Source organism: Cricetulus griseus, assembly GCF_003668045.3.
Source record: "Cricetulus griseus strain 17A/GY chromosome 1 unlocalized genomic scaffold, alternate assembly CriGri-PICRH-1.0 chr1_1, whole genome shotgun sequence".
In the NCBI taxonomy this organism is placed as follows: Eukaryota; Metazoa; Chordata; class Mammalia; order Rodentia; family Cricetidae; genus Cricetulus; species Cricetulus griseus.
In genome coordinates, this window is record NW_023276807.1 from 85,205,089 (window position 1) to 85,230,121 (window position 25,033).

At 38.7% G+C, this 25,033-nt stretch overlaps 2 protein-coding genes across 2 annotated transcripts in view; one reads left to right on the forward strand and one right to left on the reverse strand.

Annotated features, from left to right (window-relative positions):
• Positions 1-18,959, forward strand: part of Ugp2 (UDP-glucose pyrophosphorylase 2) — a 53,670-nt gene extending 34,711 nt beyond the window's left edge. The window contains 7 exon segments of the mRNA NM_001246758.1: positions 6,733-6,918; positions 8,071-8,204; positions 9,454-9,751; positions 10,727-10,924; positions 11,676-11,918; positions 17,400-17,504; positions 18,586-18,959. Coding sequence (NP_001233687.1) covers positions 6,733-6,918; positions 8,071-8,204; positions 9,454-9,751; positions 10,727-10,924; positions 11,676-11,918; positions 17,400-17,504; positions 18,586-18,693 — 1,272 coding nt within the window. The 3' untranslated portion in view covers positions 18,694-18,959.
• A 627-nt stretch (positions 18,960-19,586) lies between these two features.
• The window catches only part of Vps54 (VPS54 subunit of GARP complex), a 75,596-nt gene continuing 70,149 nt past the window's right edge, over positions 19,587-25,033 (reverse strand). Inside the window, exons 20-21 of the mRNA XM_027388226.2 lie at positions 24,109-24,203; positions 19,587-20,939 (exon numbers count right to left, since the gene is read on the reverse strand). Of these exons, the coding sequence (XP_027244027.1) occupies positions 20,834-20,939; positions 24,109-24,203 (201 nt within the window). The 3' untranslated portion in view covers positions 19,587-20,833. The remainder of the gene's footprint in view (positions 20,940-24,108; positions 24,204-25,033) is intronic.

Here is a 25,033-nt window from a genome sequence, read left to right on the forward strand (position 1 = left end):
AGAGGCCATGGAGCAATGCTGTTTACTGGATTGTTCCACACGGCTTGTGCAGCCTTCTTTCTTATAGAACCTAGAGCAATCAGCCCAGGGATGACACCATCCACAATGAACTGGGCCCTTCCCCATCAGTCATGAAGAAAATGCCCTATAAGCTTGCCTATAGTCAGATCTTATGGAGGCATTTTCTTAATTAATTAAGGTTTTTTTCCTGTCAGATGACTTCTACTTGTGTCAAGTTGACATAAATACTAGCCAGGGCATGCTGAAATTCTTAGAAAAAAAGTCATTGAGTGATGAAAAGTGGGTTGCATGGAATTAAGGAGACCACTACAGCACTAGCAATACAGGTCAGAGATGACAAGGCTGAAAGGTCTCACTGAGCAGCTGGCTGTCTTGAATTATAAGGAAGGACAAGAATGCTAAAGTTGTGGCTTTGAGGCCAACAGTATAGCAAGAGGAGGTCTGCACAGAGTAAGCTTAGTAAGAAGCAGGCAGAGTGAAAAGCAAAAGACAGTATGGTGTTTTGGATAGCAAAGTGTTTCAGGATTTATGGAGTCATCAGTTGCATCAAGCACACCTGAGAGTAAGTATTTTGGGTTATTGATAAGATCTAGCAATTAAGATGTTACTGACTTCATTCTTGTTAAGAGCAGGCAATGCTGTGATAGAGGAGAACACCAGACTTCAGAAACGCTAGAGGAAGTAGAGGTGCTTGTAGAGTCAGACACAGAGAAGGGGGAGAGGAAGATGGAGAGACTGGAGGATGGATGAAATGGAGTCTTGGAGATGGACAGTGCTAGATTTGGTAACAGGAAGTCAGTGGCTTTTATTTGCTCTGTTAACTAGAGTTGAGTTCATTTCAGTGGCCAAGAGTGTTAATGAACTAGAAACTTAACTCTGTAATAATAGGGAAAGTAAAGACTTACCAGCTCTTCTACAAAGAAAAAAATAATTTCATTTATGTTTGATTTTTTTTCCTGCTACAGAAAATAACCCAGATTCTGGCCATTGCCTTCAAAAATATGAAATGAAAAGACAAGATATGAAAGTATCTAGCACAGAACTTGCCACATAAGGCAAGTTCCATGCCACATGAGGACTTGGTGAACAATTCTTAGAATACTTTCTGTGCATTTAGAACATCCTAATTTGTTTTACTTTTTACACTGTTCATTTTCTCTTAGGCAAATTGCTTTTGTCAAAAAACAAAACAACAACAACAAAAAAACATGGCTCATATTGCAATCATCATCCTCTTGTGAACCATAACAGGGTGGGTAGTGCTACCTTGCTTTGGGCATTTGGCACTTACTCCAAATATGTCATAAGTATGCTATCCAGAACAGGGTTACACTTTTGCCAACGGGAACAGTGTGTCCATGACTGTGTGCTTAATTTGGCTTTTCTTCTAACTGGAAACTAAGTTGTGAGCAGAGTTGGCAAGATACAGATCATGGCAGACAGTTTTAAAAAGATCTTTGCATTTCTGCAAAATAACTATGTTGACATCCTATCTCTTATGTAGAGGGTTGCCAGCGGCTTTGTTTCACTCACTTGTCAGAGGAAGCTGTTTGGCCAGTGTTTCTCTCTCTCTCTCTCTCTCTCTCTCTCCTCTCTCTCTCTCTCTCTCTCTCTCTCTCTCTCTCTCTCTCTCTCTCCTTTCCTAAACATTTCCTCCACCATGTGTTTAGCTGTAGTAGAAATCTTAGAATAGTGAGTTCTTGTCTGGGAAAACAAGAGAATCAGAGTGATTAGTGAATGAGAAAATAAAATAAAAGGAGGAAATGACTACTCCTAAAGCATGGAGAAGAGTCTTATTATAGGGAGAAGGCAAATGGAGGGAAGAGTTCTGGCTGAACATGGCTGGCAGACTAAACTCCACCATGAGAGGAGCCATCGACCAAGAGCAGTGGAAGCCTGGGCCAAGAGACCAAGAGACTAGCATAGCCAAAATGGCTGTTACATAGGGATTAGGCTTGAGGGTTAGGGGGTAGGGGAGGAGTGATGGGAGGAGCCACAGGTATTGGAGTGAGATTTGTCCTGGGTTTGAGAAACCTAACTAACATTCCGGCCTTTTGTTGATAATAAGGGACTAAAATCTCTTCTGTAACTACTTCACATGTACTGAGTGAGATTAGTCCCTGGTTTCTTTGAGACCTAACAATTAGGACTGAAAGCTTAAGGCTGGTTCACATTTAGTGCCCAACTCTAGTGATTGAGTCTAAGTACATTTAGGCTGTATTAGGCAGCTCAAGGGTAGTCTCTGTTGGGTTGGGTCCTAACACCAATCATTGTATCTCAATGTATTTGTGTGTTTTCCTGAGGAAGCCGAGAGGGAACACGGAAGACCAAATTGTGTGATGTCTTGTATCCTAAGTTATATAGACATAGCCTAACTTATACAGATGTCAAGGATGGCTCTTCCTCCTGAGGAATTTACACTTCAAGGGTCTAAAAATGTTGCTGTGACTGGGCGTGTCCAATGTAGCCAGCTGCTGCTAAGCAGTGTTCAACATTGACACCACCACACCCCTGGCTTGTTGAATTTAGCTAAGCTCTGTGGCTCTGTGGGACTGCTTGGTGAGCCCCTAGTGAAGGGTGTGGACACTATTTGAACAAGGCACTTTTGTTATGTACAGGATGATTTATATGACAGAAATTTCTGCTTACTCCCTATTAAACTAGTAAGTTAAAACCTGCAGTAAACTTCAGACAAAAATATCCTGGCTTTTTGGAATCAAATAGTTATTAGACTCATCTGTTTTTGAGTTTGTTGCATAGCATCTCTCTCTTTTTTTTTTTTTTTTTTTTTTGTGTGTGTGTGTGTGTGTGTGTGTGTGTGTGTGTATGTGTGTGTGGGGGGGGGTGAGGAGTTTAGGTGGGATAAGTCATGAAGCATAAGTCACAGACCTTTTCCATTAGAGGTTTCCAACAGCAAAATAACCTCAAACACTTCTGGCCTTTCCTCCCTATACATTACTGTGCGAATTTCTTCTTTGTCCTTTAAGGGCTCTTCTCAGATTCTTTTCGTGTAAACAAATTCAGCATTAGGATCTTTACTTCTTGAAGAGTCAGATTTACTAAGACAGGTAGGGATCACTAATACAGATTTAGGACATAACACTTCACAGAGAACTCCAGGCATTAAATATTAACCTTTTTTTTTTTTTTTTTTTTTGCCTTGAGTTGTGAGTGCCCATGCCCCAGAGTTTTTAACTTTTTAAAAATTTAGTATACCATGTATCTGATTTCCTTAAGACCTTTTCATATATTTTTGGTTTAATTACCCTTTCCCCCCCCCTCCCCTCCCCTCCTCTCTGCCCTCTCTCCTTCTGCCCATCCTACCTGCTTAAGCCTTTGTACCCTGTTTCCCTCTTCTAGCATTCTACTAGCCTCTCACTTATGCTTTCATTTATTTAGCTTCCACAAACTCATTCATAACAAATTTGTTCTTACAAACCAATTTTTGTTTGTTGTTTTGCCTTGCTATTTTACTTTTGAGACATATTCCATTATGTAGCTCCGGATACCCTTGAACTTGCAGTCCTCCTGACTGTTGAATGCTGGCATTACAGAAGTGCATTGCTGCACCCTGTATAGTGTTTTGAAGTTTAGTTACTGTAAAGAAAGTAGTTAACTTTTATCTCTAAATATTTTGCTTCAGAAACTTTATGGTATATGAATCCGAGACTATTTATCGTAAACATCATGATTTTGAAGTTGTTTATGTTTGTTTTGTTTTTGTTTTTCTTCCTGGAAAAATTATAAGTCAGTGAGATTGGTGTTTGGTTTTTAATTCATCATTATAGAATAAAAAAATTCCTTTAGCATACATTCTTGAAAAAAAAATGGGCCTTAATGGAATTAAATAGCTAAAGATTAAATGTGGATCCTAAAGTTCTTTATCTAATGGGAATATTGGTGTACCAAAGAATTCCTTAGCATACAGAATTAAGATGTGATCCAAATTCTATTATCCTTCCTGACATTATTATTTAACTGCATTTCAAGGGCTATCAGCTAAAACTATAAATTATACTTGGGGGGGGGATTTCGAGACAGGGTTTCTCTGTGTAGCTTTGGAGCCTGTCCTGGATCTAGCTAGCTCTTATTGACCAGGCTGGTCTCGTATTCACAGAGATTTGCCTGCCTCTGCCTCCCAAGTGCTGGGATTAAAGGCATGCGCCACCACCATCCAGCTTAAATTATATTTTCTTAAAGATAAAGATATCTAACTTGAATTTTTGTTTTGTTATTCTGCTTCAAAGTTTAACTTAAACATTTGAAAACATTGTTATTGTACAAAAAAATCATTGTGATTTTTTTTCCTTTTAAACATTCTATTTTGACTGAGTGTGTGCGTGTGGTGTATGTGTTGGTGCCCATGGAGGCCAGAAGAGAGTGTTGGATCCCCTGGAGTTGGAGTTACAGGCAGTTGTGAGCTACTTAATATGGGTGCTGAGAATTGAATGCATGCCCTTTGGAAGAACAGGAAGTGCTCTTGACCACTTGCTGAGCCATCTCTCTAGCCATTAAATGGAATGTTTACTGTTCCTTACATCTAGATGTTTGCCTGCTTTGCCTGAGAATATTCAAATGTTGAAAAACATACCACAATATGTGTTGTGCTGATGGTGTACCTATTTTATAGTATGATTCAGTTATATGTTTAGAGAAACATAAGTGATACAGATGGTGAAAATATAGTGAGAGAGTAGAAGTTCACGTGATGATTTACCTGAGAGGTGGAAGAATGTGGTCATCAACAAGTGCATGGCTATTTCCAAGTTACTGCTGTATGCTTTTTAAATTTTATTCTTTCAATTGTGAGTCTGTAATATACATATGTAATGTTTCAAATTGAAGTTTTAAGGTAGATTTGGAAAACAAGCCTGTCAGACTGTGTGTGTGGAAAATTGCTTTCATATATTCTATTTTTAAAAATACATATCTAGAGCATTAATTAAATAAGATAATTTCTGAGGTATCAGTTTTATCTAAAATGAATGTAGTGACTGGATTTTCAGCTAAGTTCTTTGTATGGGAAGTGAAAGTAACTGCTAAATGGAAGTTGCTGGCTTTACAAAATATTTGGAAATAATTAACTTTTTAGAATATATATATAAAAATATGAAATGTGCCCAAGAAAATCTCCTAACGTAATAGACTACTTCTACCCACCGTGTCGCATAGTGTTCTCTTATTTACTGGTGGATTTCAACAGCTGTGTGAGAAAGGATTATAAACACCCTGTTACATAAGGACACAGAAGGCTTCACCTCTGTGTCTAGTCTTTTTCACAGTGGTGTGACACTGAAATTGACACTTTTTTCTTCTTTAGAGTGCCTTTAAGCCTCTTCAGTGTTTTTTGTCACGAGCCCTTCTTTTGGTCCATGAAGGGGAATAGCTACTGAAGCCTATGCAATGTTTACGAGGAAAACAGAGTCCTGCTACACTGAGAAATCATTCAAAATGGGTGATAGGGAGGATTCTCAGTAGGAAGCCTGGGTGGGAGAAGAGTACTTTATATTCTTTAGTGTTTCCATCAAGTAAGAGAGAGTTCATCTACACTTGGCAGTTAAGAACTGTTACAAATGAGTATTTTGTAGAAAGATCTGAGAACAAGAATTGTGTAATGAGTTTGTCCATCTAACAGAGATATTGGCCTAAAGGCCTACTAGATCACAAGAGGTGAGCCAATCAGGTCCTTCCATTCCCAATCAAAATGAACTCACACAAGTACATTTTACATATGACAGGACAATAATAGCAAATGTTCATAGAGTAGCTACTGCTTGGCTTAAGTTTTTCCATCTACTCATGTTCTCTATCTTTTACTATGCTGGAACTAAAGAGGCCATTTGAGGGCTTATCCTATTAAAGTAAAATAACAAAAAATGTCACAGATGGGTAGAAAATACATTGTGATCTTTTAACAAGCTTTCATTCTTGCTACAAGATGTAAGATTTGTTACTCTGCTTTGAACAACAGCTAAAACGTGGATCTTTCCTATAAATGGTATTGTTTCTATGCTTAAAGGACAAATTCAAGGCTGAGGCCCTGTGCTCACAGAGCTAGGATGCTAGAGAAGAGGTGAGACTGGGATTTCCACAGCCCCGGCCTTTGTTCTCTCCTTCCCTCCCAGGGCATTTCTCAGAACAAAGACATTTAATTGTCCAGTACAAGGTTTTATAAAGTGATGTCCTACAGTTAAATTTCTGAGGAAGGAACTATGCTTGTGCATACCTAAAATTATGACTGAGAGCCTGTACCATCATCTTCTGCTGGGTTACTTTACAACTAAATGGGGAAGTATGACAAAAAACAAATATATGTTGGGTTTTGCCTTCTGTGATAGGAAAAAATATGATTAATAATATTTTATTGTTTAGAATTGAAGTAGGATATAATGCACCTGTGATATTTAGACTTGATGAGGTTTGGGTATCTTATTTGATATTTGATTAAGATTAGAAATATCGTCGTAAGAGAATTCAAGATTTAGATATTCATGCCAGTCATACAAATGATGTCACTGTGACTCCACTGTAACTAAATATGACATTGAGCTACTTCTTTGTGCAAAGGAAACTGCCATGTGGACTTGCTGGAACTTTACATTGAGAGAACAAAACTTTTTAAGGAACCATGAAAGTAACTTTGGGGTTGATTGGCATTAACACCTCATAAAGCTACTTAAATGACATCTCTAATTTTGTATTTTCTTTCAGATTCAACCCTATGAAAAGATAAAGGCCAGAGGCCTGCCTGATAATATATCTTCTGTGTTGAACAAACTGGTGGTGGTGAAACTCAATGGTGGTTTGGGAACCAGTATGGGCTGCAAAGGCCCTAAAAGTCTGATTGGTGTAAGAAATGAGAATACCTTTTTGGATCTAACTGTGCAGCAAATTGAAGTGAGTAGTATTTAGCCATTCTCATAGTAAAATAGGTTAGTTTTTACATTAACATAAGTGCTATATTGTAAATGTGAATGTGAGTTTGAGCTAGTCCAAGAGAATGCTGTTTTGTCTATTGGTGTGTGGGTATGTGTCTAAGAGTATATTATTAAATAGCATTTGTGTTTGCTGAAAGCTCTGGGTCTGTTCAGAGTCTCCTTTGATCTGCCCTCTAACTACTTTCCTTCATGACACTCAAGTTTTCTGGCTTACTCCCTTTTGGGAAGCTGGGGAGGATGTCCTACATCTGGTTAGATGGAGTGGATGCAGAACTATCCTTAGCTTCCTTCTTTGATAGAGTTATTCATTGTAGACCTTATGGGGCAGAGACCTTGTCTTTTCCTTCTCTGTTTCTCACTGGCAACTACAGTTATAACACTAGCAATAGCAGCTAAGCCAACATTTGTCCAGTATTTACTGTGCCCCGGGCATTCTAAGCACTTCTTCAGAAGGACTCATTTATTCCTCTCAACAGCTCACAAGTACTGTTATCCCCATTTTCTAGATGAGGATGGGCTCTAAGTGCAAGGCTTCTAGCCAGTTAATAAAGTAGAATCAAAATTTGAACGTAAGACAGTCTGGGTTTTAATTATCTGTTTTCCTACTGTGCTGCCTCTTAGCTCTTTTGAGAGACTGAGAAGATGTTAGCTGAAGTGTGATTGAGTTTGAAATTCATCCTGAGAACAGGAAACCATGACATTGCAGCATTTGTATTCTTTCCCCACAGAGGGTGGATACAAGAGCAGATACTTAATTAGCACCTGTCTACCTTCAGGCCAGGGACTACTGTTGACTGTTCACACAGCCCCAGTGGGCACTGTCCCAGGCCACCACATCTGGATCTCAGTCGAGTTAGTCATGAAATGGAGATAGTAGCTTGTATTTCAGAGGGCCATGATTTATTGAATGAGTGCATGATGAATTGCTTATCCACACATGTGCTCATGCCAAGTGGTTACTTAATAAAATGTACCTATATATGTATTTATAAATCCAGAGAGTGCTATCAGTCAGGTTTTAAACGTTTTGTAATTAACCATTGAAGAGACAATTTTAGATTGGAAGTCAGAACGTGAGTCTGGATGATCTGATTGTTACTCTCTTCTTCAGCATTTGAACAAAAGCTACAATACAGATGTCCCTCTTGTTTTAATGAACTCTTTTAACACGGATGAAGACACAAAAAAAATACTTCAGAAGTACAATCATTGCCGTGTGAAAATCTACACCTTCAATCAAAGCAGGTATCAGAAATAAAAATAACTAGCTGGTATGATTGTGATTCCTGGGAATTCTCTTCATTGTTGCGACACAGTAGCTCATTCCAGCAAAGGTCAATTCATGCAAGAACTTGATTCTTTAAAACTAAATAGAGGTTGATAAATATGTGATGGTTATAAACATTGGTTCTATAATTTCTAGTTTCTCAGGGGATCTTCGTGAGATCTTAGTCTATGTCTCAGATATTTAAAGGCAATTTATAAAGTTTTGATGTGTTAAGGTCTCTAGGCAGGTGGGTGACTTCCTGTAAACCATAATACTGAACACCTTTCCTGTGGAAGGGGTTTTCTTCACCTGAGTAGATAAACCTGTGGAAATTTAAGTAAGTCTTGAATGAAAACCTCTACTCTGGGGGCAAATAGTATGAGTAGAAAGGAATTCAGATGACTGGGGCAGGGGGCAAGCTTTCTAGTTAGAGATGAATAGTAGCCTGTAGAAACTTTTTGGAAGCAATGTTGGACCATTTAGTTTGTTGGTATTTTAAAATCTGTTTTCACATCACTTTTTTTTTTATCATCATAATGTGTTTGTTGCCTGTTTCCTAGTAGGCTGGCTGTCCACGTGTTCTTTCCTGCTTTCCTTTACCATTTGCTAGCTCTTACCCATGTGCATACAGCTGGCACTAAAGGAAGGGAAGCAACTCTGAATGCATGTGTTTAAGAATGGGCAGATTTCTTCAGATAGATTTTCAGGCAGAAGAACCAAATAAGTTTAAAATTACTTACTGAGTCCTTCATCTTAGAGAGTTGTTAAAAAATATCTTTAAAATGTGAAGTGTCTTCCTATCTGTATGGCCATGGAAAACTTCCCTTGAACATCTAGAAAACAGATTTTTTAAAAAATACTAATGACAGAATTTCTTAAAAGAATTCACCAATAATTTACTATTGACAGTCTCTGAAATGGAGGCATGTTTTATTTAATATTTTTAAAAGATTGTTTTATTTTTAATTGTGGGTATCTGTGTATATCTCTGTGTGGGTATATGCACATGAGTACAGATGCCCAAGGAGGTCAGAAGAGGGCACAAAATTCCCTGAAACTGGGATTACAGGAGCTTGCAGGCCATTTGATCTGGGTGTTAGAAACAGAACAGTACATGCTCTTGGCTATTGATCCATCCCTCCAGCCCTTACGAAGTTTTAATATCTTGTTTTAATTGAAGGATTAGGGTACACTATAATAAATAGCTTTCTTGTTTTGTTTTTTAAGGTATCCGAGGATTAATAAGGAATCTTTACTTCCTGTAGCAAAGGATGTGTCTTCCTCAGGGGAAAGTACAGAAGCTTGGTACCCCCCAGGACATGGAGATATCTATGCTAGTTTCTACAACTCGGGCTTGCTCGACACCTTTCTAGAAGAAGGCAAAGAGTATATTTTTGTTTCTAACATAGATAACCTGGGTGCCACAGTGGATCTTTATATTCTTAATCATCTAATGAACCCACCCAATGGGAAACGCTGTGAATTTGTCATGGAAGTCACAAATAAAACACGAGCAGATGTAAAGGTAAATACTGAAGAATCAACTTGGGGATTCATGGTTTTACATTTAATAAATTACATAGTGAAAATACTTTTCCTGCTATTATAAGTTTCTATTTTATGCACACATATTTATTATTTACTTAGCATCATTTTAAGAGGGTGTGATATTTTCTGTGGAGTACCTTAAGTTCTAAAATAACAGTGTATCATGAGCCCAGAGTTAATAATAGTGTAAATCTATGTCAATAGTTTAAATTAAAAAGTTTTATATGTTTTTATAGAACAAATCTGAAATATATGAGAACACACAGCAAACTTGTTCACACCATTACTCTGCTTCAAGTTTGGCATATTTTATTATGTTATCCCTTTCATGGAAATTTATTTCTATAAAATGTATGTATGTATGTATGTATGTATGTATTATATCTATACTTTGTCTCTACACTATCTTTGTAGTTGTATAAAAATAATGCAGCTGTTTTAGTACAAAGTGTAACTTGAACATGGCATATTTGGTGGTGGTACTTGGCCTTTGATAAAATGACACACAAGATTTTACCATTTACCTGTAGCTGATACATACCAAAACATCCCCTGCCGTGGATTCTCTGCCCCCTTCTCCCACACTGGCATGGTCTTACGGCTATAAGAACATTCCCAGCCTTGAGCGGCCTCTCATTTGCTCATTTGTCTCCCTTCTCCCCCCATCCTATACCTTGTCTGGGTAGGACTAAGCTGTTTGGTGGTGGTAAGTGGTTTGGGAGTAAGAGGAATGTTCCTATAGCCAGCCTTAGGAAGGGGAGGGGGGACTTTGATGAACTCCCAGGGCTTTAATTATAGACAGGACAGTGAGTATAAAGTGACAATCTGAATCATGAATATGTTACTTTGTGTATTAGAAAATTATATAGTCAGTGTCTTCTGAAATCATAATCAATGTGGTATGGCTGACTGCAAAAGATTTGGAAGCACTCACGATTTTCTGCTTTTCTAGGGTGGAACACTCACTCAATATGAAGGCAAACTGAGACTGGTGGAGATTGCTCAAGTGCCAAAAGCACATGTTGATGAATTCAAGTCTGTGTCAAAATTTAAAATATTTAACACAAACAACCTATGGATCTCTCTTGCAGCAGTTAAAAGACTACAGGAGCAGAATGCCATTGACATGGAAATCATTGTGAATCCAAAGGTAACTGAAGTCACAGTCCAGGGCTCCCTACTTTCTCCCTCTGGCTTGGCTGGCCCATCAGTCAGACTTTTTTTTTTTTTTTTTTGAGACAGGGTTTCTGTGTGTAGCCCTGGCTATTCTGGAACTCACTCTGTAGACCAGGCTGACCTCAAACTCACAGAGATCCTCCTGCTTCTGCCTCTTGAGTGCTGAGATTAAAGGTGTGCACCACCACCGCCGGGCTTTTTATCTAGTCAGGTTCTCCAGGTCTGTACTCATCCCGGTGATGTGCTCCTGATTTGACCCTCAGCTGAAAAGACCCTTTCAGCTTAGGTACTGCTTTTAGACTCATATGCCACCATCTGTAGGAATCTTGCATATGTTTTCTCAGCTCCTGGTTTTTTACTGAAAAATGGACATGTTGCTCACTCAAGTTAAGAGACTTAAAAAAAAAAAAGTCACATATGGAGCATAATATAAGTACTTGGCTAGTGTACGTTCTCGAGATTCTATGACATCACTTCCCAAGTACTAACATCACACATGGAACCAAGCTGGGTACATAAAAACCTGTGTTTTCTGGGTGTGGCAGTATATACCCATAATTCTAGAAGTTGGGAAGTAGACGTAGGAAGTAGTTCAAGTTATCCTCAGTACGTAGAGAGTTTGATACATGAAATTCTGTCTCAAAACAAACAAAAACAAATAAGCCCCAAACCCTTTGTTTCCGTGCTCTTACCCTACCTCCTTTTTTCTTCTTTCTTTTTTATAGACTTTGGATGGAGGCCTGAATGTTATTCAGTTAGAAACTGCAGTTGGAGCTGCAATTAAAAGTTTCGAGAATTCTTTAGGTATTAATGTTCCAAGGAGTCGTTTTCTGCCTGTGAAGACCACGTCAGATCTCTTGCTTGTGATGTCAAACCTCTATAGCCTTAATGCAGGATCTTTGACCATGAGTGAAAAGCGGGAGTTTCCTACAGTACCCTTGGTTAAATTAGGAAGTTCCTTTACCAAGGTATGTAATTTGTAAAGATAATTCAAGAATTATTTTTCACTACTGATCTTTTATATCCCTCCATCTTTGATATGGTTTATAGGAATTGACTATAGTTTTTAATTTCTCTGGATAGTAGAATAATTTGGGGACATTTTATTTTGTCTGTTTTATGACTCATCAGTCAGAAAGGGTTAATTCTGGTTTAATAACTATGTATTGAGCTCCTACTATATATGGGCAGTTTCTAGATGTGGAGATTTACAGCAAGCAAAGCAAACTAAAATCCTTATCTTCCTAAAATTAGCATCCTAGTGGGAGAAGCTCAGAAGCCAGTCTATCAAATACATAGTATAGCGGGCAGTAGAAACTATAGAGAAACACAGCAAGAGCAGAGCTGGAAGTGTGTGAGGGGTTGATGGTGTCACGATGCCCTGGCTGGTCACAGAGAGCCTCAGGAAGATGCCAGGAATGCTGTGTACTGGTAGAGAGCTTCAGCTAGGCAGGGGTGAAACCCAGACTTACAAAACTCCATCCTGATAACCACAGGGTAAGTTGATAGATAGCCTCCAGGATTCTGCTATGCCATCCAAGTCTAGTCTAGCCCATTTGGTCTGGAGTGCAGATGAAGCATTCGGTAGTAAACTATGAATATGTGGGTCTTGAAAGATGAAAAAGAAGTTTCAAGGTGGAAGGAATTGATTGTCAACTGCTGTTGCTGATTCAAGCTAGAGGAAAATTCACCATTAGACTTACCAGTGTAAAGTTTGGGAATATAATTGGAATGGATTTAAGGAGAATGGGAGAATCGGAGTTGGAGATGATTTTTTAAGAGTTGAAGCCTCAAAGAAAAATAGGAATTAGGTCATAAGCCAAAAAGGATATAAATGTTGAGGGTTCTGTTTTGTAAATATGAGAGAATTTACTTATGTATTGATGGGAATTAATATAGTCAGAAGAGGAAAATAACTGAAGGAGACTTGTGGAACAAATTCTTAAGGAATTTGTTCTAAGGAAAGATCTAATAGTGGAGAGGCTGGCTTCATGTCTGAATAGTCTAGCCAGCAGTAGAGCATGGGTTAAGGAAGAGACAAGGAGGTAGAATGGCATAGTGGGCGCCAAAACCAGTCAGGTTTATTTTCTCAGCAAAGTAGAAAACAAAGCCTAAGAACGGAAGAAGCATATAGTGATTCTTATAAGTTGTGCTGTTTCTCATCCTGAGCCCTGCTGCAACTGTCTCCTACCATCCCATAAGGCCAGCTCTAGTCTAGGATATCTCAAGCCTTGATGGTCTCTCCTCTTTCTCTAAATCTTGACTGTGTGAACTGCTCATCTGGCTCAATGTGATGGCTACTCATTTGTTTTCTCATCTTAAAACAAAGCATCTGTTCTACTCAACTGCACTATAAGATGCTTGGTTTTTAGCAGCATTACCCTATCTCCTTCACAGGAGCTTGAACATAATTAGTGCAAATAAACAGGTTCTTCCCATAGAAAACTTGCTAGAAACATAGATGGTATCTTTTAAATGTAATCCCTATTTTTGTTTTTAAAAATATGTTTGTTTTTGTATATAGTCTTATCCATCACTACTGCCACCCCCCTAACCCACCAAACTATCTTCTTCGCAAGCCCATATCCTTTTTTATTTTTGTAAAGTTTTGTGTGTGTGTGCTTTTTGTGAATTTATGTGTACCATGTGTGTGCAGGTGCCCTCAAGATTAGAGAGCATCAGATGGATCCCCTGGAACTGGAGTTAGAGAAGGTTGTAAGCAGCCTGGTATGGGTGCTGGGAAATGAATGTAGGTCCTTTGCAAGAACTAAGTTCTCCTGCTGCTGAACCATTTCTCCAGTCCAGTTAAAGCTGACAGTGGGAATAAGCATACCAAAAATGACCTTCCCTCAGTGGCCAGCAGCAGTCAGCAGCTCCTCACTTGTGGGTTGAGCCTCAGGAGCCCCTTCGTCTATGCTGAAATTTGGACTGGTGACTTGTGCAGGCAATCCAGGTGCTGTTAGGAATCCATTTTTGAAAGAATTTTTGAGTGAATATGCTTTGATGGTTTTATGCATGCAAACAGTGTATCTTGATTATGTTCACCCCACTTTCCAACTCCCCCTGGAACCTCAATACATTGGCTTTTCCCCTTCATGTTCTTTTCCTTTTTTGAAACCAAGTCAAATTAGTGCTACCTGTTGGATGTTGACTGATAGTGTTGGCTTGATCTTGTACAGATAACCCTAGTTCTGGTAAGTTCATGAATGCAGGACCATGCCATATCCAGAGGACAGTATTTCATAGCAATAAACCCTGTCCTCCACCCACTGTTCTATGTTCCCTGATCCTTGGGGTTGAGGATTGATGTCTATTGATGTCAATAGTCATTTCTTCTCAGCACTTTGACCAGTTATGAATCTCTGCATTAACTGCTGATGATGGTAGAAGTAATCTCTGGTCAAGGTTGAGGGCAGCTGACTCATCTGTGTGTACAAACATATATATTTAGAAGGCATTTTGATAATGTATCCTTTTAGCAATACAGCAGTTGTAGGTTCCTTCCTAGGGCTTATGACCAGGTTCACAGTACTAGGCATGAATCCAGTCAGAAGGCAGTTGTTACCTCCAAAACTCTCATGCCATTGTAGTACCAGTGGGCACATCTTCGGATAGGTTTGTATTGTGGCATGCACATTTGTCACTGGGCAAGACCATTGATAACTTTCCTTCCCCAGTGGCCTACATAGCACCTTCTGGCATTTTCTGTGAAAGCTACCCAAGCAAAGAGGAAGTTTTCAGGTCAGTTCCAACTTGTCTGTCTTAGAACTAAAATGTGTTGTCTTCAGCAGTAGACTCATACCATTTAGTTCTGGTGGACAACCAGGAGCAATGCCAATAGCCTTTGTTCTTTTGGAGACCATGGCACCTCCCTGACCATTAACTCTTAAATAGTTTCCTATGCCTGGCATTGGGATTTTCATTTAATAACCAGTGTCTTCTGGGGAAAGCATTGTCCATCCATGCAGAGTCCTGGTCATAAATATTTCCATTTATCCTTAATTTTGGTAGACTCACACCACCCTCCTCCTCTCTTGTCCCCATTTCTGCTTAACACTTAACCCCCCAGTATTTCCTCACCTATTTTTTTTTTATCATTGTATATTCTATCCCTTTGCCCCTTAAGAGCCCCCCCCCCAAATACTCCAAATAGATAAATCTAAAAATTCAAAACGGGGCACAAAGCATGCATTTTTATCTGAGCTTGTGTTACCACACTGCATATAATATTTTGCAATCCAATGCATTTTTCTGCACTTACACTAGTTTCAGTTTGAGGTCTATTTTGCCAGATATTACAATGATGGTGCCTGGCTGTTTCCTAGGTTCATATGCTTAAAATACTTTTTCCCATCTTTCTACTCTGAAGTTTTGTGATGACATGTGGTGGTTTGTTGTTTGTTTTTATAATGTAATCTCTGTTTTTTGGATTTGTTTCTTGGGGGCAGCAAATGGACGGCTCCTACCTTTTTACTCAGACTACTAGCCTGTTTTTTTTTGGTTGGAGAGTTGGGACCATTAGTGTTCTGTTATTGAAAGTTGATTCATGACATTTCATTAAGGAATTTTTATATTTTTCTTCTTGCTTAATTACTCTGGTGTGGTTTATTTCCTTTGACCTGCCTTTGGGTGGATTCCTTCAAGATCTTCTGTAGAGTTGGCATTCATTTCTTTAGTATATTTTTATCAAGGGAAGTTTTGCCTTTTCTTCAATTATGACAGATAACTTTGCCATCTATAGTATTTCAGAACTTGAAAGCATTATTCCAAACCATTCTGGCTTTAAAAGTTTATGGACCTACGTTTATATGTGACTTAATGTTTCTTTAAATATATTTTGTTCTGTATATTTAGTGTATTACTTATGACAAGGGGGAGATTATTTTCCATTCTTACCTGTTGGGAGTCCTAAATGTCTCCAGCATCTGGGTCATCCTTTTCCTAATTCTTGTGATTCTTTTGAAAATGTTTTTGTTACAGGATCTCAGTATGTAGCCCAGGCTAGCCTTGAACTTGAAGAGTTTCTCCTGCTTCTGCCTCTCAAGTGCTGGGGTTAAAGGAATATGCCATCAATACCTAGCCCAAAAATGTCTTCTATGCCTTTAGAATGAGCATCTTCTCCTTTTATGTCTATAACCTGGAGACTTGGTCTCTTCAAAGTGTTTCATGTATCTTAGAGGTGCCTCTGGTCCAAGATTCTCTTTGTCCTTGTTGGTTTGTTCAGTTCCTCCACCTTGTCGTCAAGCTCAGTTACTTTCCTATTGTTGAGACATTCCACAGAGCTCTTTGTTTTTAAATTTGTGTTTTATATATACACAGAATTTAAGATTGTTTTTTTCCTCAGTATTTCTTTGTTGAGTTCTTTCCGTATCATCTACCACCTTCCCTATTTCATTCAGCTGTTTGTCTTTGAACATACTTATTATTTTGAATTATCTGTTTGGGATTACAGCTAACTCACTTGGAAGAGTTATATCTAGTTTGTTTTATGCATTGGGATTTGGACAGCTGGTGTTATTTCTTTGCTGTTTTGTTTTTTTAATTAGCTATATTCTTTTGGTTGAAGTATTTGCAATGTTCAAGTGGGACTTATTTGTGCCAGTGTGTAGTTGAGGAAATAATTGTTCAAGCTAGCTTAGGGTGCCTTCTGTAAGTTCTGTATTGTTCCCCAAATAGGGTACTGACTGGGAGAGCCACAGCTGTTTGACATCACCACTAGTCAACTGTCATACTAGTCAGTTACTATTGACCAAAGCAATTTACAGAAAAATGAGCTTATTTCTTCATGGCTGGAAAGCATGGCACCAGAAGCAGGAAGCTGAGCGCTCACATTCTCATTCAAGCTGAGAGTGTACACTGGAAGCAGGGCAATGCTTTAGGCTCCAGAACCTTGTAACATACTTCTTTCATCAAGACTAAACCTCCTACACCTCTCCAGTGATACCAGCCCAGGGACCAAGTGTTCATACTAGAGCATATGGGGGGCAATCTCATTTCAATGACCACAGTAGAAGTGACTTTGAAAAGAAAATAAGGGGAGTAAAGTAGCTAGGAGGGAGAGCTGAGTTACTGCCTGGGTCCACAGATTAAATTCTTAAAACTATGGACATTATGATAACAAGTACAAAGAGGTGGTCAGAAAGGAGAAAAAAAGAGGGGAGAGTGTATGAGATGTGGCTGAAGAGGATAGTTAAATCAGGAATGCCTAAGTATAATCAAGACAGAGAAATAGAAAAGTAATCCTAAGTGTAACTGAGCCGTGTATGAATAGAAGCAAAGAGCTGTAAGGTATATGTAAGAGCAGAGGTCAAAACTGGAAGTATGAGAGAAAATCCTTACGGAGTGTTGGCACAGCTGTGCTTATTTGAAAGGGGAAGTCCTCAGATCCCTGTGGCTATAGTGGTTTCACATGCTGCCGTCTGAAATACTTTTTATGCTTCTACTTGAAGGTTCAAGATTACCTAAGGAGGTTTGAAAGTATACCTGACATGCTGGAATTGGATCACCTCACTGTTTCTGGAGATGTGACATTTGGAAAAAATGTTTCATTAAAGGTTCGTATGATGAAAATCATGTATATTATGGCTTTATAAAGTAGGCTTCACTTTCTAGTTCTAAATTTACCTTAATTTAAGGAGTCATTATTAGTGTGGACAGACCGATGATCATCCCTGTATTTAGTACTAGTGTATCCAGATACATAACCACTTAAAAATACAAGCATAACCAATACAGGAGTTCTGTGGAATATAGCCCTCAGTGAGAAAGGAAACACTAGGTAGAGTGAAATGGGACAGTCTTCAGGAATAGTCTCCATTAGCACTGTGAGCATTAGCTCACTCAAGATTCATAGTGAATCATCTAGTCCTGTTGAGAAATAGAAGAGAATAGATGATTAAAGCTCACAACTGAAGTTAACACTTGCTTTTTCCTAAGTACATCATCTTACAAATAGCCTGGATTGGTATTTTAAGTGTTCTTTTGTGTTCTAGCCATTTACTTCAATGAAAATGTTAAAAATAAGATACGTGAATGTAACTTCATTGTGTATATTGCTTAACCTAAAATCTCACTAGACATAAGAAATGTTTCCAATACTATTCTTTAAAAACAAAAGGGAGGAGTAGGGGGCCAAGGATATGCAGACCTGTGGGACCCTCCTAAGAAGGCAGAGTGGTACATGAGCTGTCATACCTGCACTGCAGGAGCAGACAGACAGATCCCTGCAGCTAGCGGAGCCAGCCTCACCTGATGCCTCATGGCGAAGTGTGAGAGAGATCCCCTCAAATAGAAAAAATGGCGTGTGGCACCTGAAGAACAATACTTGAGGTTGTCCCTTGGTCTCCATACACATGTGCAGATGCAATGACATAGACACACAACAAAACCAACTCTGTAAATACAAGCCAGGCACCCTTTACTTCTTTAAGAAGACTAAGTAATACAAGCAAGTGAGCCTGAGATGGGTCATTCATTCGGCTGCTTCCCACTTCTGGTGCCACTAAGAAGTCCAGAACTACACCAGGTTTGTGATAGGACAAATTATTGTATTCCTTGAGATTATTGACCTTTCATGTTTAATCTTACAACAACTACATTGTAAATACAATCTCACTTGCTTTTTTCTTCACTTAGGGAACAGTTATCATTATTGCAAATCATGGTGACAGAATTGACATCCCCCCTGGAGCAGTGTTAGAGAACAAGATCGTATCTGGAAATCTTCGAATCTTGGATCACTAAGATAAGCGCTGCCGGATACACTTTATACTAATTATGGGTTAAACAGTTTCTTGTAATAAAATGTCCTCTAAGATTCTCAAATGAGCAAGTACTTTTACTGTGCAGTGTTGATTTTTTAGAGTTTTCTGCAATGTGCTTTTAGCCTAAAGAGAGCATAGATGGAGCAGTACTGTCCTTTTTTGATGAAGAGCCTAGAGATGAGTTCATCTACAAGTGCAATATTATTTAATCGTAGAACTGGGCCAGCTCGGCAGTCTTTTAACAGAAGCTGGAGTGATGGTCTTTGATTGCCTTTGATTTTAAAAATAAAGTGATACAACAATCCACGTGTTTGTGTTGTTTAGTGTCGACTTTGTGAAACTGCAGGAGACAGCAGTGTATGTACTGTTGTTCTAGTGTGGGTTTCTTGGAATGTTGATGACTAGCTAGTTAGCTAGCCAGTCCAGTTTGTTGTTTGTTTTCCACTTCTAAGACTGCTAACACTGTTACTGACACAGGAACTGAACTTGAAGGTACTTAGCATTCTTCACCTGGTTCTAAAACTAGGATGCCTGGCATACTTTCCACATTTAATGACACACACAACCCCCCCTTTCCCCCAGCTGAAGAGGTGGGGCAAGCAAAAGTAGAATATGTCTTTTGTATTCTAGAACAATGTGTGTTGGAGAGAGGATAATAACTTCATTAGAAGTTCCCTTTCTTTAAAGCTTCAGTTCTAACACTTGTTATCACTCAAAAGTACTGATAACTTTGGAATCAGATCTACTGGTAGTTGACACATGCCTTTCTTTAATCAAGTAATGTTTCCAGCTCTTCCATACTTGTCTTGAAAAGGTTGTGTTTAAAGTATATTGTATTCTCCACCATTGAAAAAAGCTGCCTTTTAAGTCTGATGATTTTTTTACATCTTTATTTTTGACAGTAAGAACCAATGACATACCTCTGTAATGATTAAAAAAAATCCTTTTGAGAAAACAAAAGAAAAAAAACCCACAAGATAAGATTATTTCATTATACATTATCACCACAAGATTAGGCACTCTGACAGGGTGAGGCAAGATTCTGGGTGTGAGGCACAGGCACTTTCACTTGTAGAGTGCTGCCGATTCTAAAGTCTTCAAATAGCTTACTCATTGACCTTGTACTTCTGGCCCCGACACAGCAGCCTGGATTTTAAAAGTTCTGTTTATCCCTGGTCTTCACTTATATACATATCAAAAGTAACTTAAAAGCAAGAATCCAAGAGGGCCATATTTCGTGTTATCTAAATGTTAAAATGAGAATTTGTAAGAAGGCATATTATATAAATATGTATTCTTGCCTCTGCTAGAAATAAAAAAAGCAAAGAAAAAACAAATACAAACCCAAACCCTTCATAGGTACTTTTATAAATACAGCTATTAAACCATAGCTTTGTGTATATCACTTCTGGAAAGTATTTAAATTAGTAGTTGCATAAGTAAATGCAAATATTCTTTATTCCTTATAATCAATCTTCCATATATTGAGCGGTTTGAGGCTTTACCCAGTGACATACAGTGGTAGTAAAAAGGTTAAATATGCAACACACAAAACCTGAAACTGACATTGGTCACTAAAACAAAAACTGGATTCCTAAATCCAAGCAATCAAAAGATGTTTATTTTTTATAAAGATCTGTAAAAAAATAATTTTTCAAACAGCTTTACTTTCATAGAGAAAACTTTCTACAGAGGTTGACTAAGATTTTAATATTTTCAATTGTACCATCATTAAATAAGGTGGGACACCGTATGAATTTCATTGCACTGGAAGAAATGCAGAGCATTTTTAATATAAAGTATACAGAGCATTCTAGGCAACTACAGCTGTGTTACAGCTATGTGTTCTTTTGGATTTGGTCCAAAGAAACCTGAGTCTGTTTCCAGAGAGAATGAAAAATGTTATAGACACCTGATCAGTTACTCCTTACTGAAGGATGCACAAAAATGGCATTCCTTGTAGATCCCACTGAATCCAGCTCCCAACACTGACCCTTCCTCTTCCCTTCCCCCGCCTCAGTTCACACTGTCGCATGTTCATTTCCTAAAACACCAGGCATCCATATTTTCTTCAGAAACACATCCTGTGGTCAGATGACTACCTGGTTTCCAGTCTGCCATCACCTCTTCTGTTCCCAGATCTCAGCCATATTTAGATCCAGGTCTTTAAGGCCTTTTAAGGCTTGAAGATTTCCAGTGTAAAAAGCTACATCTGCTGTGACCAGCCTAGAGTGGGGAGAAAGGCATTTTTAAACTGTAATACTTCTAATCAGATAATAAAAGCAACATTCAGATGCTTAGCCTAGAGCAGTGGTGGCCCACGCCTTTAATCCCAGATGCTTAGCCTAACCGCTACAATAGTTTTAAATCCAGAATTACTAGGGATGAAAATGTTGACACTTAGCAGACTTCCACTGTCAAAAGAGCCATTTAATACTGATTTGATAAGTTTGGATAAGGTATAAACCAATGCCTTTTGAAGTCAGTTTCATGATAAATTCTGCCTGATAAAATAAGATTTATTTTAAAAAGCATGAACTAAGAGAGAAATTAACCAGGCAGTGGTGGTGCACGCCTTTAATCCCAGCCCTCAGGAGGCAAATCTCTTGAGTTCAAGGCCAGCCTGATCTACAGAGTGAGTTTCACGGCTGTTACACAGAGAAACCTGCCTCCCCCCCCCCCACACACACACATTAAACTGAAATGATTTCAATTGGTTGTCACTAAAATGTGTATGTGTGGCTACAATAGGGGATGCTCAAAGAAAACTCTGGTTTCCTGGAAGTACCTAGAAATTAAATGAAAGTCGGGGTTCTTAGGCAAGCACTACTGAATATACTGAGGACTGGGAGTTGGGAGTACAGCTAAAGGGTAGAGTACTTGTTCAGCATGAATAAGGGTGTGGATTCCATCTCCAGCAAAACACACAACCAACAAACAACAATCAGATTAATAAAGACTCACTTTTGTGTGCGAACCCATCAGATTCATACCTACATTAGATCATTTCCTTTAGACTCTGCACTGTGAAAGCAGGAGCTGCTCTTAGAAACTGAAGTGTAATTTTGTTTGTTTTAAATATTAGTTTGCTGATACTGTTTTATTTGAATTCTTTTTTCCAGTTCAGGTATGTTTTAGAGTTCAGGAAAAATTTGTGAAGTGAATTGTTACAACACACACACACACACACACACACACACACACACACACACACACACGTAATGCACTGGGGGAGGTGGGTGACAGGGACTGAACTCTAAGACTTACTGGCAATTGCTCTATCATGGAGTTATCTCCCCAACCCAAATGGAAGATTTGAAATTATAAAAAGAACTAATCTTAAAATTAATGTCAGCCAAACAAGGATTTTCTCCATCCACAAAAAGCCTCAGAGGAACACCAAAGAATCTGTATGCAATTTTTTTATAGTACAGTTTGAGTGATATGGATAATTTAATTCATTTGGAAAAAAACTGTACTCTATAAATGGTCAAATAAAATATAATTAAGATTGACTTTCAAGTTTTTAGTAGCTTACCAATCTAGAATGGGACTAGCATGTATGAAACACTTAGCTTCCTATTTGGTTTCATAGCAACTCATTAACAGCCACATGAGGGTTAGGCACAGCCACTTACAGCGTCTTAGTATTCTGCTGTAACACAACAAACAGATACTGGTGGCGTGTGTGAAACCCCTACCTACCCTCTTTAAGAAATGCAGGTGCTTCCCTCCTCTACTTGTCCTCCAAGTAGCCAACAAGAAAGTAACACTTTACAGATCATTCTGTTTAAATTAAGACTCTCATTTATTCCAGCCCTTAGTCTGTGACTTAAATGAACTACTAAGTAAGCAATGTCTCTAAACCATTCACAATCCAGATTTGGAAGAAAATTAATGACCTAAAGGTCAAATTCTCTGATGTATATAATGCTTGACCAGCCAACTTGTAAATGGCTTCACAACAAGAATGGATCATGAACATTTAGCTAGTAGCTGGTGTGATTCTACCTGATTTCATTTAGAACATCCAATTTTCCAGTCACTCCTGGAGATAAGTACTACATTTAACTATACAAGGGAAATCAAGACCAGTGGGACTAAGCAGAGTTCTAAGCTTTCAGCTGGGTAGATGAGTATCAATGACAAGGCACAGCAGGAAGGCAAACTTACTCTCATTTCATTCCTGCTTCTAAATTGGCTCTGAATGAAGAAGATATGATTAGGCACCTCTGTTTTCTAAAAGAGAAACAATATATTTCTCTTGCTTTTAATTTAGCTTTAGTAACAGACTACCTATAATCAATATTTCGTATCATTCATGGGGTAGTTTTTCAGGCACCAGAGAGATGGCTCAGCAGTTCTAAGCATTTGCTGTTCTTAGAGAGGACATGGGTTAGCTCCCAGCACCCACATGGCAGCTCACAACTGTAACTCCAATTCCAATGGCAGCTCACAACTGTAACTCCAATTCCAGGAGATCCAATGCTCTGTCTTCTGGCTTACTGCACATAAACGGACATGCAGGGAAAATACCCGTGCATATATTTTTTTAAACAAGATAAATATGTGGCACACCAAGGAAATCACACCAAGTGGTTGGTGGTGCCTTTTACTTTTAGTAAAATACAAACACGCACCCATTTTTACAATGCTAGGGACGGAAGTCAGGGCCTCACAGATACATGGCGAGTGTTCTGCCATCCAACAACATCCCCAGCTTCAGATTTTATCTTCAATTACTTCATAAAAGGAAGAAAGGGTTTTGTTTTTTAATCATGTTTCCTAGCACATACCTTTAATACTAGCATTTGGAGGCAGCGGCAAGGGGATCTCTTGAGTTGGACACCAGCCTGGTATACATAACAAGAGCCAGTCCCTGTCTAAAACTGAAAACAAAAAATATCTAAGAAAATTCAGGCCTAGATAAAAGTGATTGTTCAAAATTTTATATATAAGCTAGTAGGTGGCAGAGATAGTTTAGCTCAAACTTTGTAAAATATGAATTCTATGGTTTTTAAATACAATACTATTTCAACAATAGATTATTTTTCAGAACCCTACAAAATAAGGCATATGTTACCCTCATTTATAAATGAGGCCACTCCCCTAATCCAAGGGCCCTGGAGTAAAGCTCTGAGTACTGTCTACTCAGCATCTAGAGATGAGCCACCAGCCCATGCTGCCTCACTGAGGATATTTAAGGTTCAGCAAGAAGCTGAATACTGACAACCCTTATTAACAGACACACAGTGGGAAGATACAAAAAAGGCATGTCCATAAGAGAAGAAAAAGACAACATTGCTGACTTCCTGGTTTTCTTCTTTAGTACGATGACAAGGAATTAAGCGATTCAGTGTGGGAGCATGTGGTGAAAACAGATTAAGAATCATACCCATTTTGAGGTCCTCCATCATTTATTACATTTAAGTGTGACAACTGCTTTTTCAGGTGGAGTTTGTAACTTGCATTAATTCTTAAAAACAACATCTGAAAAAGAAATAAACGTTGCTTAAAGTTCTCCTGAAACAGAAGATAGAAGTACCTGTTACCAGCATATGGAGAAACATTTTTTAAAATCTTTGTTTTGACCTCTACTTTTAGGATGCTCTTCTGAAGTACTGAGCTGCTATTTCACTATGGTTTTTCTCCACAGTTGGGCCAAAATAATTTTCCTGCTTAGCAGTACTTCTCTTAGCAGTGAAATTGCCTTTGTGTACATTTGGAGGATTTCTCAGGGCTACACAGAGTCAAAACTAGGTAAAAATAATTGAAAGTAGTGGAAAGTTTTATTTAATCTAGGAACTTAGTGGGGGCGAGGGAATGAGACAAATCAGGTAAAAGTAATTTACTGTGGAACATTATATAAGGCACCTGTGGAAGTTTGGGCAGTTGCTGGTATTCCAGTGGTATTAGGAACATACAAGCCTGTTAACTCTAGCCGAACTTCGGCAGGCAGAAGCTCCCTGGTGTGGCTCTCAGACAGCATATGCAGGTCAGAGTCAGAGACAGGAGAAGCTTACTTGTTGGCTGGGAAGGTGGGCAGCCATCTCCTCAGAACTGAAGCATCCCTCCTATAGTGGGGAGAGAAGCCAACCCAGCTCCCCAGGCTCAGGAGGCTCAGAGTTACATGTACCTCCCCACAGAGGCAGTAACAACTGCTGAAAACCCCTGAACTCCCTGCAGGTTTCAAGGCTTGTTCAGGGAGCTCCAGGGATGCAACTTTGAGCTGCCACCCATGCTTGGGTGGTTCTTCAGGGACACAGCTGCCTTTGATTCACCTACACCCCTGTAAGTAACCTTAATAAACTCATTAGATC